This window comes from Marmota monax, unplaced genomic scaffold, assembly GCF_021218885.2.
Source record: "Marmota monax isolate L192 unplaced genomic scaffold, Marmota_monax_Labrador192_F-V1.1 WCK01_AAM20220418_F8-fsc00096, whole genome shotgun sequence".
Lineage (NCBI taxonomy): Eukaryota > Metazoa > Chordata > Mammalia > Rodentia > Sciuridae > Marmota > Marmota monax.
Window position 1 is genome coordinate 4,476,556 of NW_026695236.1, and position 19,524 is coordinate 4,496,079.

The 19,524-nt window shown below is 36.4% G+C and overlaps 1 protein-coding gene across 14 annotated transcripts; it reads left to right on the forward strand.

Annotated features, from left to right (window-relative positions):
- Positions 1-11,096: 11,096 nt before the first annotated feature.
- On the forward strand, positions 11,097-19,442 carry Crebzf (CREB/ATF bZIP transcription factor). Of its 14 annotated transcripts, none has more exons than XM_058577408.1 (4): positions 11,097-12,421; positions 12,634-13,842; positions 14,507-14,627; positions 15,629-19,442. In XM_058577408.1, the coding sequence occupies exons 1-2, from the start codon at positions 11,361-11,363 to the stop codon at positions 12,647-12,649; spliced, it is 1,077 nt and encodes a 358-aa protein (XP_058433391.1). In that variant the 5' UTR covers positions 11,097-11,360; the 3' UTR covers positions 12,650-13,842; positions 14,507-14,627; positions 15,629-19,442. The 14 variants fall into 14 exon arrangements, with proteins under 14 accessions (XP_058433391.1, XP_046295252.1, XP_046295254.1 ...); XM_046439296.2 differs by having other exon boundaries at positions 12,634-13,058; positions 13,774-13,842; positions 14,507-19,442; XM_046439298.2 differs by lacking the exon at positions 14,507-14,627 and having other exon boundaries at positions 12,634-13,058; positions 13,774-13,842.
- Positions 19,443-19,524: the final 82 nt, after the last annotated feature.

A 19,524-nucleotide genomic window follows, 5' to 3' on the forward strand; every position in this document is an offset into this window, starting at 1 on the left:
AGTGCAGGTATGATTCTCTGCTCCCCATTGCAAAAGAATGAGCAGAAATTCGAAATCCCACCTCTTGGCCCATGAATAAAGAAAAGAGAACCATAGCTCTAACTGCTCTCCTCAAAGCTAATCCTGCCCAACTGGATGGCTTGTCTTCCAGTATAAATTAGCTGAATTTGGGTCATCTGGAAATACCTCAGCCAAGGATCTTAATAGGGCATGTGGCCGTGATTAATTTAGACCGAACGAGGATGGGAATGAGGCCAGTCTATGCTATGTAATGGAAGGGGATACCTGAGAAAGGCAGGGACTTCCAGTAGATATGAATAGGGATGAATGCTTGGTAGGCCACCAACAATGTCTGCTGTACTACATCCACTTAGATGGTCAGATCCTTATCAAGCATAGTGTGTGTTTTTATTTTAAAAAATACTTTTAATTTTAGATGGAAACAATAACTTTATTTTTTAATGTGGTGCTGAGGATCCAACCCAGTGCCTTACATGTGCTAGGCAAACACTCTACCACTAAGCCACAACCCCAGCCCTGTTTTTTTATCTTTAATCATAAGTCTTGAAAAAATTATAAGAATTTGAGGGAGAGGCCAATAATAGACTTTTCTAATCATGGTCTATTTTCCCAAGGACAAACTGGAGGTTATTTTCCAAACACCAAAGACATCATATTAAACTTAAAGGCCTAGAGCTGTACAGATGAGTTTCCCTACCTGATGCTATTATCTCCCAAACCTGTTAATGCCACATAGACAAAACTAATTCAAGAAAAATTTTCTCTTGCTAAGATCTGCCCAGTCATTAGTTACACATTCACCTAATTATAGTGCCCCACAATCCCCTCACCAGGCCCACACAGGGATCAATTTAATGCTCAAATCCACTCTTATTTATAAATGTCAAATAATTTTCCCCTTCATCTTTAAGGTTTGCTATAGTTTGAAATCTTAAATGTCTCCCATAGGTCCCATGTGTTAAAGATTTGATCTCCAGAGTGGTGCTTTTAAGGTGGAAACTTTAAGAGATGGGGTCCAATAGGAGGTCTTTAGGTCACCGGGGATATGGCTTTGACCCTGATCCTTTCTTCTTTCTCTGTTTTGCTCCAGGGCCATGATGTGAGCCGTTTTGCTCTACCACATGCTCTCATCATGATGTGCTGTCTTGCCCAAAAGCAACAGGCCAATCAATCGTGGACTGAAATGTCCAAAACTGAGCCAAAATAAAACTTATCTCTTTATAAATTGATTATCTCAGACATTAGTTATAGTGATGGAAAGCAGATTGTCACAAAGTTATTCATTACATTATTGTTTGTAATAGCAAAAGATTGGAAATAGCTTACATACCATTAAAAAGGACTATGTTAACCAAACTATGGGCTCTTCACACTTTTGGAATACAATGCAACTGTGAAAAAAAAAAAGGAAGTTCCCTGTATATTGATATAGAACTATCTCTAGGATATATGTTTTTTTTTTTTAAAAAATGGAACAATATATACTATCTTTTGTGTAGTAAGGAAAAAATGAAATAAAATGCAAATATGTTTACTTCCATATGAATAACATAAATAAATATTGAAAAAAATACTAATGAAAGTGGCAATTAGTGATATTGAGGGATATAGGGAATTAAGTGGTAGGGATAGGAGCAGAAAGGAAATTTCTCAATATATATCATTTTTATATCATTTACTTATTGAACCATGTGAATATATTACCTGTCCAAAAGATGGTAAAACTCAAAACAAAAAGAAAAGAATCTTCCATATGTTTCTTTAACTTCTCAGTCAGCTCTATTTTGGCATAGGCGATTTAAAACCCTGCAGATTTTCTTCCTGCAAGAACTAGGTAAGGCAAGATGTATTTCGGATAAAGCCAAATATGGCCTGACAGATCTGGGTCAGGCCATTCAGCTGGAAGCTGCTGCTTTCACAAATGTTCAACAGCATATGGCTACTGACGATATATTTTTCTATCCCCAAATTTGCCTCTCAGTGATTAATATTTCTCTCCTAAATTTCATGACTCGTATGTGTTAGTTATCTCATGGATTTTCACATATCTATATAAAATTTTAAAGATTTTAGAGAGTCTATTTTCTCATACACTAAAGCTGTTAGGCTTTGGGTATTGGTTTGGCACTAACAAATAAAAGATGGTGGAGGTAGAGCAGGCCAAGCTCGACTCATTCATTTAATATTTTGCATTAAATATTTTTTGAGAGTCTGTTATTGGCCAGGCACTATGCTAAGTGCTGGAATACAATGCAAGCAAGGTTGAGATCTATCCTCACTGAATTTGCATCCTCGTGTGTAAGAAGCTCAAGAATAGGATGTCATGAAAATACAGAGTAGAGTCCCTAACCCTAATGTAGGAGAGATAGGGAAAGCTTTTCATAAAAGTGAATTTAAGGTAAAGTCTGTAGGACATGTAATAATTGTCCAAGGGAAGAAGAAAGCATGAGAGTACAGTAGCTCAGAAGCCTTCACAGCACCTCCTGTAAGAAAACTGCCTAACAGTCATGCCATCCAAGGCTGCAAGAATGAGCAGTCACAACAGACTCAAGAGATTCTCTAGTCAGATTAATTCCATTACACTCACATCCATATTTACCTTAGTTCCTGTCAGAAGTCTGATCCTTCATAATCTGACTCAATCCTCCCTGCTCCGTCTTTCTCAAATGCTTTACAGGTTTCTTGGGAAACCCAGATCTATGATCAGCAAACTAGCTGAGGATTAGAGGTATTAGCCCTGTGAGTGAAAGGGTACATTGTCATCAGACTGTCTGGCTTCAATCCTGACATTTACAGGGTGACTTTAAGTAAGATATAACTGGGAAGAGAGGAACCAAGAAAGCAATAACTTTCAGTGACCTAGAGACATGAATAGGCATTAATTTCATGTTGGTGTAACCATAAAAAGGAAACACTATCTGAATGACTTTAGACTATGGTATTTTCCAATGTTATCCATAATGGAATATATCACGTTGACAAGTGATATATTCAGACCTAAAGAAATCTTAGAAATTTCATGCACTGGTCTTATTGTCATTTGTACTCTTGTCATTGTATGAAAGATGTAATATATATTTTGGCTAAAGCAGAGATAATTATGCTAATGTTGCTACGGCCAAAATTTTAGAGTTTAAATGCAGGCATTTAAAAAGCTAAATAAAAATAATTTAATCGTCAAATGCAAATTTAAAATGGTAACCCATGACAATCTTTCTTTTAAAAAAATATCTATTTCGCAGCTGGGGATGTGGCTCAAGCGGTAGCGCGATCACCTGGCATGCGTGCGGCCCGGGTTCAATCCTCAGCGCCACATACAAACAAAGATGTTGTGTCTGCCAAAAACTAAAAAATAAATATTAAAAAAAATTCTCTCTCCCTCTCTCTTAAAAAAAAAAATCTATTTCCTAGTTTTGTCCAATGAAAGGCCTAAAACCAAGTACAATCCAACGCTATGAGCATTGCTAGAGCCCTCTTTGTAGTCTCCAATGAAGTGAAGAAAGGCTCCTTGGAGGAGAAACTGATTCCATGTCTGGAGTAGGAAAATAATCAAGATGAACCCAACGTATCTACTGTGTCAAAAAATGAATAGATTCAGGGCTGGGGATGTGGCTCACGCCGTAGCGTGCTAGCCTGGCATGCGTGCAGCCCCCGCCAAAAAACTAAAATATTAAAATTCTCTCTCTCTCTCTCTCATTAAAAAAAATGAATAGATTCATAGTGGGATAGGGAGGGGGAGCATGGGAGGAATTGAGGAACTCTAGGTAGGGCATATGGGTTGGAGAGGAAGGGAGCGGGCATGGGGTTATTAATGATGGTGGAATGTGATGATCATTATTATCCAAAGTACAGGTATGAATACACGAACTGGTGTGAATATACTTTGTACACAACCAGAGATATGAAAAATTGTGCTCTATATATGTAATAAGAATTGTAATGCATTCTGCTGTCATATATAAATTTTAAAAAAAGACTGAATAAACCAGCAAAGTCAAAAACACATGGGAGCTAAATTAGCATGACTCTCCAAAGCCACAGATGAGTAATTTGAGCATTAAAAACAATAGCTACATTGAGTGAAATATACTGAATATTTTAAAATCAGTGAGTTTATTATGATACACCAAAATGAAAAGAGAAAATAAAAAGAAAAAGGGAAAAAAGAAACAGAGGAAACCTGAACAATAATAAAAATAAAACAAATACAGAGCTCTTTACTCTGAAAATTGGCTATTAAAAGGAAGTGAGTATTTTTCCTATTTCTTGTAATTCAAGGTAATTAATATTTGATGAGATACAGTTGCTTTAATAGAATTCCAGATACTGAAAATAAAGGAATATGAAATTTTAAAAAGTCTTTACTTTGTAACTTCTAGTTAAACAATTTATTTAGGCCATGGTTACCATTAATTGAAATCATTAGAAGAAAGGTTAATGAGAAATTGAGGAATTTTGCAAGGGAGGTATTAGAATGTCCTTTCTGAAAACACTGATCAACCTTAGCATCACTAAAAACAGTACTATGATGTGATGTAGCAGTGCTTTCCAGGAAATATTCCAAGAATATTGGCCCTTCAGATACCTAAACCCTAGCAGCTAACATCCTGTTACAAACACATGCAGGGGCATGGAAAAAGCAAAATGAACGCACAAGAAAATGAACAGATATATCTAGAATGTGGGTCATTCAGTAGGACAATTGACCTGATTTCCAACAAATGACAGAGTGGAAAAACAGGGGAAGAATGTTGTACTAGATTAAAGGGAAGGAAGGAAGGAAGGAAGGAAGGAAGGAAGGAAGGAAGGAAGGAAGGAAGGAAGGAACAACAACAACAGCAGCAAAAAACAAAACAAACAAACAAAAAAAAAAAACAACCTTGAGACATAACAAAATGGAATGCATGGAAATGTTTGGATCCCAATTTAGTCACCTGTGAGACAACTAATCTGGGCTGGATTTAATTAACATGAAGAAATTTGTAACAGTTTCTTAATTATAATCATGGCATTGTGGTTATAAAAATGACTTTTTTATAGTTAAAGAAATACACTGATGTGTAGGGATGAATGACATGAGGCCTAGGATTTACTTTAAAATATTTCTGCAAAAAAAAAAGGCAGGGTGGTGCAACAGTGGCAAAATCTGGATAACTGATCAATTGGCCTGATGGGTTTACAGGGAGACATTATGCTATTCTCTTCACCTTTGTGTATGACTGAAAATCTTCAGTATTTAAAAAATAAGATTAAGAAAGGACTGGGGTGTATGAAGGAGAGAGGAGAAATGATTTGGAATTGGCAATGAAAAGTAAGAGCATCACAGTCCAGTTCTGGCTCTGAGGTGCCCACCATGGGAAGAGATGAAACAATATCCAAATATCTCATGTTCAAACTTCCTCTACGCCTATATTCTCTTATCCCATGAAAGCAGTGATTTTTAACTTCAGTGGCAATAACTGTAGGACTTAGATTGTTATGAGGTATACCAATAATCTGTCACTATTTTATTTGGGTATAATGCTGGTAATTTTAAAAGCAAATTAAACAAATTCCAGATTAGTTCACGTAACAGTATAACTCATTCACTTGCATTCAAAAATGCTTTTTTGAGAGGGGGATAAAGGAAGAAAATGCAGTGAGAATATTGAGAACTGCATATAATCTATGCAAATATATAGTTGCTATAAATACAATCCAGCAGTGTTCCAGACGCTGTTAATCCCCTGATTCTTCGATTTCTGTCTGGTATAAGATTCCCTTATAGTCTTACCACCCCTTAGAAGTTATACTTCATGGGTAAACAGGCAAACAATGTTAAAATAAGCATTCTGACCTCTGCAGTACTTCTGCTGTATCCACTCAGGGAAAACCCCACCCCTGATTCAGCTGCATTCTTTGTCTCTGCTCCAATTCTATGACAGACAATCCAATAAATGTATGTATTGGTGTCAGATTACCATAAAGTCATGGAGGAGGTGATTCTTGGTACTTATCTCTTTTTATCCCCTTTTAGTACATTTTCTTGTATCTCAGAAACTTAAAAGCTAACACAAGGGTTGGGGTATAGCTCAGTGGTAGAACAATTTCCCAGCATTCGAGAGGCCCTGGGTTTGATCCCCACCATTGCAAAAATTATATTTGCCAGCCTCCTCTGCAGCTATATTTGGAAGGTGCAAACGAGGCAAGGACCTTTCCCCCTCTTTTGGCTGTTATTGCTACCAAGCAAGAAAGTTTAGAGGTAAAATGATTGGGTTATGATAGTTTTGACTTCATCAATGCATTACTCCTCTGATAGGAATTAACTGGGTGGTAACTATAGGCAGGTGAAGTTTGGCTTGAGGAGATGAATCACTGGGGCCTGACTTTGGGGTGTAATTTTGTCCTTGGTGAGAAAATTCTCTCTGCTTCCTGATGCCATGTCCTCTACCACACTCTTTCACCTTGATGTCCTGCCTCTCCCCACACTCAGAGCAATGGAGTCAGCCATCTATGGACTGAGACTTCTGAGACTGAGCGCCAAGTAAACTTTTTCTTTTCTAAAATTGTCCTTGTCAGGTCTTTTGGTCAAAGGACTGAAAAAGCTGACAAAAAAACAATAACTATAATACACTAATAAAAACATAAACAAAGAAAGGGAAATATTCAAATGTGATAAAAGAAAAATGTTTGTGGTTTCAGGAAAACTCATCAAACTCACTTCTGTTATACAAAAAGCCCAATTTAAGCCAAAGTGCCCAGAAGGTACCACCTGTTTTTTTTTTTTAATATTCTCAGCATCTCTTTTTTAAAATATATATATTTTTATTTTTTAGCTTTAGGTGGACACAATATTTTTATTTTATTTTTATGCCTCACACAGGCCAGGCGAGCACACTACTACTGGAGCCATATCCCCAGCCCCAGTACCACTGTCTATACGGGCTGAAACAGTGAAATCTTGTAATAACTATTTAAACAATCACAGAAGGTTGTTTTTTTTTAAAGGCTCCATGTAAAATACAAATAGAAGACTGTTTCTTAGTCTGATAAAAAATATCCATCTCAAATTAACAGTTAGTCACATGAGGTATTCCTGCTAAAATCAGGAACAAGGCAGGATATTGGTTATCTACATTATTATTTAACATCAATCTGGAAGTATTATTTTATGTTTGGTCAAGAGAGTAAAATAGTATTAAAAATATAAATTATATATAATAAGGTCATATTATTGTCTTCCGGAAATTTTTGAATAAATAAGTTGAAAGTAAAAACTATTAAGAGAGTTTAGTGAGGGAGTCAGTTAAAAATCTGATGAAAAAGATAAATACCTTTCCTACGTAGCAACAACAACCATTTAGAAAATGGCAAGGAAGAAAAATAATCTATCCAGTAGCCAAATTTGCATAACACAAATGGAAAAAGAAATGACTAAATGTAATGCAATTTCCATGAAAATTCCAGCTTTATTTTTTGAACTTGAAACATCTTCCAAAATAATGTGGAGGATTAAATATTCAAGTACAGTTAAAAAAAAAAACTCTGAGAAAGTAAAAGTAATACAGAGTCTTGCTGGAAGCATTAAAATATAAAACTATTGGAACAATTTCAATTCCAGAATTGTTGGACTGATCAATGAAATTAAAAAGACCATAAATAGATCCAACTATATGTAAGAATTCTGTATGTGAAATATACATTGGGAAATTGATGAAGCAAGTAGGAATTATAAATTTTCTGTGGCAGATAACTTTTTGAAAAGCTATATTTTTATCTCATATTTTATAACTGATACGTTTCATTTAGATATTAATAAAATAACTACCATGATAAAACTTCTGCTAAAAATATAATATAAATAATTGAAGAAGTGCTAAAATATGGATAAGTATTAGTATTATTTAGGATAATAAAGCCTTTATGAAGCCATGAAGAAAATTTTGATAGTGACTATTTAAAAATATAGCCTATTGGGCTGGGGCTGTAGCTCAGTGGCAAAGTGCTTGCCTAGCATGTGTAAGGCACTGGGTTTGATCCTCAGCACCACTTAAAAATTAACAAAATAAAGGCATTCTGTTCATCTACAACTACAAAAATTTTAAAAAATCATCTTTATAAAAAATACAGCCTACTGTAAAAGCAAGCAATTTATTATGCCACCTCCAGTCAATAGTAAACTGGGCAAAAATTTTGCAACATATAAGAGACAATGGGATGGTTTCCTTTTAATAAAAAGAGTTCATGTAAGTCAAAAAGGAAAAGCCAAAATATGTTCTTTGAAAAACATTTTCCTCCCTTAAAAAAGAAAAAGTGGGAAAGAGCTGACATGCAATGGCATTTTAGAAGGCTACTGAGCATGTGAAAAACATACAATTTTTCCATAATAAAAGAAACACAAATTCACACAAAACTATACCATTTCTATGTTTAGGGAAATTGACAAACATTAAAAAAAGAATAAATCCACTGTCATTGAGTGGATAGGGAACTAAATACTTTCCCACATCATTGGTGAAAGATACCTTTTTGGAAGGTAATAAGGATCCATGTATAAAAATTATGCCCAGAAATTCTGCTTCTAAGACTTTATCCAGGAGAGTTATAGGAAAAGTAAACTAATATGCTTGCACAAAATTTTAGTATGGTTATAATGGTTAAAAATTTAATACAACCTATATGATATGAATAATTGAATGAAATTTGAAAACTCCATAAAATGGAATTCTAGATAGACAATTAAAATACACACCTAGATCTATATTTATTTGTATGGAAGATGTCTACAATATGTTCATACCAAAATAGTAGAGTTCAAAGAAATAAAACAAGGTGCATCTGTACATGGAAAAACTGAGTGGATACTAAAATTTTAAGAATGGTTATTTTGGGGTAGATTGTGAGTAGCAAATTTCTAATTATTTATTCATTTCTGGATTATCCAAATCTTTTGCCATGGTCATTTTAACCAGAAAAAGATAAACAAAACATCTGTGAAGGAGAAAGTGAGTAGGAGAAAAAGAAGAAAGGACCATTTTCTGGGAGGTTTACTGTTGCTTCAGGTACATTTTCCTCTTCTAAAGCTACATTTAAAAAAAAAAACTTCCTTCTTTTTCAATTTTCTGCTTTTATATTAAACTGGAGGTGTCATTATTCAAACATCAAATTTTATAATAGGAAAAACATAATAATCCATGATGTTGGGTTTTTACCTTAGGAGGAAACACAGCTGGATGAAATTATCAGCCACACAAATCACATGTATTGAAGTCAGGCCAGAGTACATGTCACCTTGAACTGTGTGCTATTCTACTTTAACAAATCCTTTCCTAATGGGAAGGTTAAGAAGGACAAGGCAGTCTTTTATTTATACTTCCAGATAACATAGGTCGTATTTATTTTTGCCCATGGCATCATTGTTTGTATTCAGAAGAGCTTTAGTGTTAGTCCTTCAGCCAAAACTGTAGCCCTTCCTCTTTCATTCATTCAACAAATATTTGTTGAAGTTTATGCTGTGCCAGGCACATTTCTGGATATTTGGAATCTATCAGTATACAGCTTTCCCGCAACTTGTTTTTATAAAGCAGATGCTACTTTTATAAAGCTGCTACCTTATCCTTCAAGACCTAAGAACTAGAAAAGAGGTTACAAGTTTTATATGTGTTTCACATGTGAACCAAGGAATGTTTCTTTCTCTTTTTTACTTGGACTGCCAGGAAGCTCAATTTATTTTGAGCCCAAATAGAGTAATTATGTGAGGTCTGTGTCCATTCTATTCTAATACTAATTTTTCCTTTTTTTCTAAATCCTTTTCTTACTACTTCATCTATATTTTATTGGCTTTTTAAAACACATGAATTGCTTTGTTTCACCTATATTCTAATGCATTTATAAACTGCTTTGAATCTTAAATCTTTTATGAAGCTAGAGAAAAAAGATAAATACCATCATGGGGGATAATCTAGAATATGGTGTATTATTCAAAACTACTTGATAGACCCAGCCTGATTCCTCTTAAAATTGGGAGCCATCTCACCACAAAGACATGAAAAGCTAATTTCAGCTTTACTATAAATTACTGCAAATTCTGAACTTGCTTGGAATGCCTGCCCTTGCCTTGAACTTACCCATGCCTGGCTGTCTCTGACCAGATAGCAGCCCTCTCTGAAACTTTAGTGAAAATCTTGGCCTTCCCTGGCCAGATAAGACCCTCTCTGAGGCTCTAATGACCTTCATAAATTCTGATGGTGGGACCAGCAAAAATATAAACTAGCCTTTGTGTTATGCTCCTTAGAGTTTTGTTATCTGTAACCCCCACTTTGTGTAACTTTCTGGGCTATAAAGCTGGGCTGCTATCTTGTTCCCGTGGTTTTTGTTGGGAGAAGCATCCGGCTGGTGGAAATAATAAGCTTGCTTTAATTTGATTTTAATTGGAGTCAGTGGTCTTTCTTGCGGACTGGTCTAACACTACTAACATGTCCTTTTCAAATAGCTAATGTTTAGAAAAGCTAAATAAATAGGGAGACTTGTTCAAGTTTGAGATATGAAACAAAACAAACCTCTAACTAAATGCAGTAAATGACTCCTGATTAGATCCTGGCTCAAAAGAAAATATCTACTATACAAAATTAGAAATTCTAAGAACCACTGAGGATATCTGAATAAGGCCCATGGAAGAGATACTATTAGTAAATGATTGTTAATTTTCTCAGAATTTGATTAAATAACATGTTTATGAAGGAGAATGTTCTTATTTTTAAAGACGCATACTGACGTATTTGGGGTGTGGTGTCTTCTTTGTAATTTAGGGGCGATAGAGAGGAAAAGTATATGTGTGTGTAAATGTATGCATTTATTGCTTATAAACATTATTTATATGTAAATAAATCAAATATGACAATACGTTAAACGTTAAATTGTTGTGTCTGGCTATTGGGAAGTACTATTGAATTCGGAGGGACAGATCTGGGGTTTATCGCTTTTACCGCTGTTATTATGACATCATCAGAAAGCTAGAATTACTGCCACCCCAAAGCTCCACAAACTCTCGCGATACTACAGCCTGTAGGAGCGCGAAATGCGGTAGGAGGGGTGGAGAGAAAGACTAACTTCCGGCCTGGCTGTTGTCTGGGTGGCGCGGTCGAGTCATCGCTGGGCCTCACCGCTTGTTTCTTCCATCCCAGCCCCCCGCCCCGGTGCGGGGGGTCGATCAGCCGAGCGCGGCGGGAGGCGACGTGGACCTTTCCTATCATTTTGTCTTGGCCAGCGACCTGTCTACCCGCGCTGGGGCCTGGGGTCCTTGGGGCCCGCGAGGCCCGGTCTGAGGGGCCTGGGCCTACGCTGGCCCGCCGCGGGGCCCCATGAGGCATAGCCTGACCAAGCTGTTGGCAGCCTCGGGCAGCGATTCCCCGTCCCGCAGTGAGAGCCCGGCGCCGGCCGCGACCTGTTCTCTGCCCCTGGACCTGACCCGGGCGGCAGCAAGCGAGGAGGAGACGGCGGCGGCCGGATCGCCCGGCCGCAAGCAACCGCACCGCGACGAGGGCGAGTTGGAGGCCGGGAGGGGGAGCCGCGACGGCGTGGCCGTGCGCGCGCCCTCGCCCGAGGAGATGGAGGAAGAGGCTGTTGCCAGCGTCCCTGGGGAAGAAACGGAGGACATGGACTTTCTGTCTGGGCTGGAACTGGCGGATCTGCTGGACCCCAGGCAGCCGGACTGGCACCTGGAACCCGGGCTTAGCTCGCCTGGGCCTCTCTCCTCATCTGGCGGAGGCTCCGATAGTGGCGGCCTGTGGAGGGGGGACGATGACGACGAGGCTGCGGCCGCTGAGATGCAGCGCTTTTCTGATCTGCTCCAGAGGCTGTTAAACGGTATCGGAGGCTGTAGCAGCGGCAGTGACAGTGGCAGCGGGGAGAAGAGGCGGAGAAAGTCTCCTGGAGGAGGAGGCAGTGGCGGCAGCGGCAACGACAACAACCAGGCGGCGACCAAGAGTCCCCGGAAGGCGGCGGCGGCCGCTGCCCGTCTTAATCGGCTGAAGAAGAAAGAATATGTGATGGGCCTGGAGAGTCGAGTCCGGGGTCTGGCAGCAGAGAACCAGGAGCTGCGGGCCGAGAATCGGGAGCTGGGCAAACGCGTCCAAGCACTGCAAGAGGAGAGTCGCTACCTACGGGCAGTCTTAGCCAACGAGACTGGACTGGCTCGCTTGCTGAGCCGGCTGAGCGGCGTGGGACTGCGGCTGACCACCTCGCTCTTCAGAGACTCGCCCGCCGGTGACCATGACTACGCTTTGCCGGTGGGAAAGCAGCAGCAAGACCTGCTGGAAGAGGACGACTCCGCGGGAGGAGTGTGTCTTCATGTGGACAAGGATAAGGTGTCGGTGGAGTTCTGCTCGGCGTGCGCTCGGAAGGCGTCGTCTTCTCTTAAAATGTAGGGTCAAGTAATCTGCTCTTTATCCGCGTTTACCCCTTTCAACTCCCTTACACCATGTAAAACACCTTAGTGGGACATCTTCACTGGACACATTACAGAGGAGGAAAAAAAAGTAATAATGAATCCTTTAAGTGTTTAGCTAAAAGCATGAATGTGACACTGTAACCAACTCCTAATGATAACCTGTGACTATTAAATCTCTCTGACAGTTTCTTTTTTAGGTGATTTCCTTCCTGCCAGGCTCCGTTGTAGGGGTTACAGAACAGTCGTTCCCGCCTCACAACCTGGTAAGGATCCATCTCTTCACGTAACGCTCATGCTCTGCTGCTTAGTCTACTTTAATGGGCAACATCTCAATTTGTGTGTGTGTGTGGTTTTTTTTTTTTTTTTTTCTTGTTTGGAAGGTGGGAGGGGAATCTAATTTGGGCCCTGTCCACCCTGGAAACAGACTTGTGCTGGTCAATGTATTTAAGATGCTTCTTCTGGTTGAAATAGCTGTTAATGTGTCCCCTTGTTCAGACTTGCGTGTACCTAGCTCTTCTGTCCCCAGTGTGGACATGGCCTTGGATGACATCGGTTCCAACTGTACACTGAAACCTGCTTATAGAGATACAGTTTGGAGACAGTGAAACAGGTGAAGTTGAATGGAAGTTCCGAGTTGTACAAGGTGCAAATTGGAATTCCAAATTTAGAGCAACTTTTCAGAGGTTGACAATAAATATTTGAGGCATGCACAAATGTGATAGCTTTTTTTTGCTGGAGATGACAGAAATCTCTTAAATATTCAAGATTGCCTTTTAGTTTTCACTAGAAGATATAGAAATACAATCTATTCAGATACAGATTCTAATCTCTCACCATTAGAGAAGTTGGAAATTAACGTACTTCTGTGTTTTAACTAATTGGATGAAGAATAAGAATGGTTAATGAAATGTTTTGGTTTTTTTTTTTTTGAGGACCAGCACAGTGATTATCCTATCACTGTGTATGAACAAATTGTTGAACGCCTTTATTTTTGTTGTATTAAAATTTAGGTTAAATTTTTGTATGTATGATTAGATATTGAAGATTGTGAAATGTGAATGAAAAAGTGTAAAGTGAGGCTTCACAAAGAATCTCTCTATTTGAAAAGTATTAACTGTATTTAAAAATACTTTTTAAAATTGAGTGGTTCTGGCCACTTAATGATATGATTGATGCTATTTTTCAAAGAAGGAACATATTCTTCCCTTTAAGTACTCTTAACTATTGATGTCCTTCAGTGTAAGAGGCAATAAATTCTTTGTGAAACATCACTGTTTGATAAAATATATACGTATTTAGCATCCTTGTTTTTCTTTGTGCTAAAGTGGATACAGCTGTTGGGGCAGAAGAGACGGGACCAGCTGCTGGCCACATTTCCTGCTTTATTTTAAAAGGTAGTATAAGAAATGAGGAAAAAGAGGTAACATCAGGGCTTCTGCTGTCTTTTATTTTTGAAATGTTCATAATTAAAAAATATTTTCCAGCAGTCCAAAGATGTAAGTTATCTTACACATGTTTTATTTTGTTGTTATTTGGTTATGGAAATGGACTCTTTGTTCTTGCACAACTGTAAATGTTTTTTGCTAGATAATACAGTTTGAGACCTATATTGGTCTCGGTTTCCAGTGCATCACAGCATATTTTGTAAAATCATCTACTGCACTTCAGCATGAATGGGTAGTAGCCAAACTCACAACCTGGAATAATGAACCTGCTTATATAAGGGCAGGAACAAGCCCCTCACAATGCAGCTGCATGGATTTTTAGTGCCTACTGAATTTTTATATATATATATATATATAAGTATATATATATATATGTACACACACATACACACACACACATAAACCAAAAGTAATTGGAAAAGATTATTTGAAATGACTAATTTGTGCTATCTTTATGAAATATGTTAAATGTAGCTTTTTGAAAGAGAAGCCTTGAATTGAAATTTAACTAATACTTGAACATTTTTGTATATATTTCTTTGTATATAATTTTGTGCAGTACCAATGACAAAAATACGGTGTCATAATAAAACCGGGTTTGTTGATCTTTCAGTCATGGGCTCAAAGAATTTATTCATCTCTAACATGACCTTGGAAAATAATGAGTGAAAATAGGAAAAAAATGATTGTTGTTAATGCCGACTCTGGGTCTTAATCAAAAGGTTCTGGAAGCAGTAAGTTCGTTTTTCTAAAAATTATACCATTCCCTTGGAATATTTTCTTCCTAACATCCGTGCTTTTACTGCATTATTTGAAGTTGGGGGCTGGGGAGAAACAGTAATCAAAGCTTTCTGAATTGGGATGTTTTGAAATTCCAAGTATAGATTTTTAGAATGTCATTTTATAAATGGCAATTTGGAGAATTACTTGATTAAGAACTTTTGAAAATGGAAAGATTAGTATTATTTTTAAAGCTGCTTTGTTAGGTTTCTTGTGTTTTATTAACTGTCTTTTCTCAGTTTCCATTTCATTATTTCTTTTCTAGTTTTGGTGACTTAGTGATTTTTGTCATTTTTTTACATCAACTCATGGTCTTGTTTTTACATGGTAATTGCATGTATTTAGGACCTATCTAACAGGGCTTTAAATAAATTTGGTCATATTTATGTGTAAGCACATTTTACTGTAAATGTTTGGGTTTCTGAATTTACAACAGATGTTTATTTCAGTATGTAGTAAACAGTATCTTAAAGTGTCCTATTCACTACTTGTTAATTAAAAAAGTTATGATTAATATGAAACTGTTGTCTTACTATTTTTAGAAAATTGTGTTCTGAATGATTAGTATTTGGATAAAGGAGATTTCTGGAATATAAAATGATTGTTTGACATTTTCAGGTTTGGTTATGTTTACTTTAATGGTTAGAAACAATTTAGTATTTGGGGAACTTTTGTCCTTTTTTCCCTTAATTGTGCCTCTATGGTAAAATGATAACAGACTAGACTAAAGATTTAACTTTTGAATACGGTGGCAGAAATTCATACATTAATTGAACTAACACATCATATTGACCTATTTCTATCATATTGACTTACTGTTTTCTGCACTTCCTTGACCAGACTTAACTAAAATGTAATCACACCTCTGATATATCCAAAGAAGTGTTCAAAATATTTTAAATATTTGTGCATTTTATAATCACTAAATTAATCTCTCTCTCTTCTCTTTAAACAGCATAGCAGTATCTGCAAAAACGAATCTTTTCCTACAACCTGTTAACTGACTGGACTGATGGTAACAAAGTAATTGTGGGAGCCATGTCGGTCAAAAATTTGGCATCTGCTGAAAAACATGAATGCCATTTTCAAGTTCCCAAATTACTTCTATACTGATTTCACTTTCCAGAAATGGAGATATGAAAAGATTCTCTGGAATGCTTGAAAGACTTAATAGAAATACATGAGACTAAGTAAATTTTGGAACAAAATTATACTTTTCTTTCATGGGAGTGATACTCAGTTCTTTGCATACTTTTTAAACATTGTAACCATTGGAGAAGAGAATTATAGTATTTGATCAAGAAATATATTAGATTCTTTAATAATCAAGAGCACATTCTATGGAATTACATATAGTGGACTAGAATTACATAAACAGGCCATCAGTGATTACAAAGCATATAAAGAGTTTGTATTTATTTCCTGGAACATAAGAGCTAATTTGGAGGACAGATAGACATCTTGCAGAGTAGAATATAAAAGTTAATGTAAAGTTCTTAACTATAAAAAGTAGTTTTGTTTAAATAGATGCATTGATTTGCCTGTAAATTTTGAAAAAATTATGACAAAATGTATGGGTAGTTATTTGCAATGTAGGGTAACACTAGGATGTGTGGATTCTTGAGATCGTGGATTCTTGAGCTTTTTCTGAGTACTTGATACTGTTTTTGTTTTTTTTTAATATTGAGGTTTCTCGTGAGTTTCTACTGTTTTATATTAAAATCTATAGTGTTATATAAGGGCTTTAGTATTCTGGATAATGGGAGTGGCTTTTTCGTGGCATTTGGTTGTTTTACAATATTTTTCTGGTTGTAAGTATGAAAAAAACTCAAAAACTCTTGATTGTTTTATCTCATTTTTGTTGGGTTAATACATTTTCTCACCTGGTTTGGACTGTCATTTTAATGACTCGCTTGGGAATTGTGTAGATGATAGAAGAGGGAAAGGGTAGGAGTTAGGCTGTATTTCACAATAGCTTTGAAATTGGCCTTTGTGTGTTATTATTCAAAATGTATTCGGTCTACCTAGTTTCTTATAATCTAAATGTATTTAGTTTCCTGTAAAGCCAAGCAGTAAAAATCATTCCCACTGACTTATACTTAAGTGGCTAATGCTCCTAAAGGACAGGTGATTCTACAAGTAAAGGTTTAGGTGCCAGTAATTTTTGGTGAGCATTAATTCCTGTTACTTCTGATAGAACACAAATTGGATAATTCATCAATAATGAGTGATTATTTTTTTAATATATATAGTTCAGCATTTTGATGGTATAAATTAAGGATCTCACCAAATTAATCTGATGACTCTTCAAAGTTTAATAGGTATTAAGATACTTAGAAGTATTTATTCCCCCCTCTCCATTTGCTATCAGTACAGTTTTGAGACCCTTCTAAATGTTTATATTTTTTTCCTGAGCTTTTTTTCATTTAGTTACCTTCTAAGCCAGGGGTTCAGAGGGGAAGGTCTTCCATTAGAAACTTGAGAATGCTGTTTGGTCAGCATAGTATTTTTCATATTTGAAGCCAAATACTTTTATGTGTACTCTGAATATTCAGCCACTTCTTGTTTATAAAGTACTAATTTTTTGTTGACCCAATTATTAATTTTGCTCAATTTTCACAACATTTAAAAGTCTAGTCACTAATTATTTGGGCATTGTATAATTCTGCTATTATAACAATTTGAATTTTATTGATAGCCCAGCTTTCCTTAGAATGTGCTTCCAAATTCTCTTTCATGTATTCCCACAAGATCGATTTCTTAAACCACTCTTGACTCTTCAGTGTTTACAAAATGTTTAGTATGACCCTTTAAAGCCGTTTAACTACACAAAGTGAATTGTAAAAGATTTTAAATAGTCTGTCTACCCTGACTAGACTGAGATTATGAAGAACTGCTTTCCTGAGGGAAGCAGTGTTCTTTAAAGATGGCAGCTCACAGCAGGTTCACATGTCATATATCTGCCCTCTGAACAAAAATTCTGGCAGATCTGTAGCAACAGACAAAATATTGCTTTTATTGCCTATGTTGCACATTTCTTCTAACTGGAAAGATGATTTGAGAAATATGTAGTAGAGGACAGATGTTAGAAATCCTTTTTGACTACAGAAACCATTATTAAAGATTGTACTCATTTACAGATGGTTTACCAGGGGGTAAATATTCTGGAACAGTTTAAAAAAAATAGTAAGGTTATCTAGTTGATAAAGGAGTCTTGACTAATTTGTATTTCTTATTTTTGAAGTAAGGAATTTTAGTTATTTTCACTGCGATGTAGACTCTGCTTTAAAAGTGATAGAATGCAGATAAAATGGAGAACTTGAATCAAAGAACGTTTACCCCCTGTCCTTTTTTGTGTGTGCGCATTGGGATTGAACCCAGGGCCTTGCACATGCTAGGCAAGCACTTTACCAACTAAGCTACATTCCCCAGCCCCAAACCTTTCCTTTTGATATTTTAGCTTGTGAAAGAAACAGGTAATTTCTTTTGCCTTTTGAATTTTTACATCCAATTTTTTTTTTTTGTACTAGTACTAGGGATTGAACTTTGATGTTTTACCACTGAGCCACCTCACCAGCCCCTTTTTTGTTGATTTTAAATTTTGAGACGGAGCCTTGCTAAGTTGCTGAAGCTTGTAGTGAACATGCAATCTTCCTGCCTCAGTCTCCCAAGTTGCTGGGATTACAGGCGTGTGCCACTGTGTCTGCCTTTTCTCCTTAGTTATAAAAGTAAAGCATATTTATAATAGGAAACTTGAGAAATCCAGAAAGAAAGCAAATAAAATCATTCTGTAACCCAGAGGATAGTCACAGCAAACATTGTGCCACATTTCCCTTGTGCAAGTTTTGTGTTTTTTTTTTTTTTGCTCCAATTGGTATCATTTCTTATATCAAAAATACATTTTATGTGCCTATTGAAAGAACAAATCATCTTTGCTTTTTGAAAAGTTGAAAGTATATTTTGTTAAGTCACTTGAATTTTAAATTTTGGCAGCTGTTTTCTTTAAATAGGCTAAGCATACAATGCTTAATATTTAAGTCACTATTTGGAAGTAAGTAGTAGTTGAGATAGGATCAGGAATATGATATTGGATGGGTAAGATTTGACTTGGTACTCTTCTGTGGTGACTGACTTGCTTCATAAGAAAATGCTGGTCTAGATGTGCACTGTCCAATTCTGTAGCCGTGGATCCATACTTCAGATGCTAGTGGCTAACAGAAGATGAGTATTATCTAACATCAGGTTGGACAATGCTGATTCAAGGTTCTGTCATATAAGAAAATGGCTTAAAGAACTAGGATGAGAAATATTTGGAAGAATACAGTACATTACTTTAAATAATTTAAACGTTCTCTTCATGAATGAATTTATGAAGATATTTCAGAAAGCAAAATAAAGCAATAGGAAGAATATATAGTTACCATTTGAGTCCCTGGTGTGTCATGTGCTATTAGGTAATTTACTTATGTAATACCAGCCTTCAGTGAGGTAACTGATAAGGATACCGAGGATTAGAAGTTAGTTAACTTGCTTATTAGTACATATATACTAAAAAGAGTGGTTTAAGTCTCTGATGATAAAGAACTATCCCACATTAGATAGAAGCTTTAAAAGATAGACTTTGTCTATATTTTATAAAAATATAGCCTTCTGAGAATATAGATTAGCATTGATATCCTGTGAGGAAATTTGTAAGTTCTAAAATTTTAGGAATTAATGATACCTATGGAAACACTCTGAGGAAAAAAGTAAAAGTAACATTTGCTATATAGATTTTTGTTTTCATTTTCCTGTTTGACTTTGTGAAGTCTTCGTTGAAAATTTCTATATATTTTCTTGTGTCCAAATTCA

Coding starts and splice junctions, on each gene's coding strand:
- Crebzf (XM_046439292.2), top strand. CDS start 11,361: ATGAGGCATAGCCTGACCAAGCTGTTGGCAGCCTCGGGCAGCGATTCC.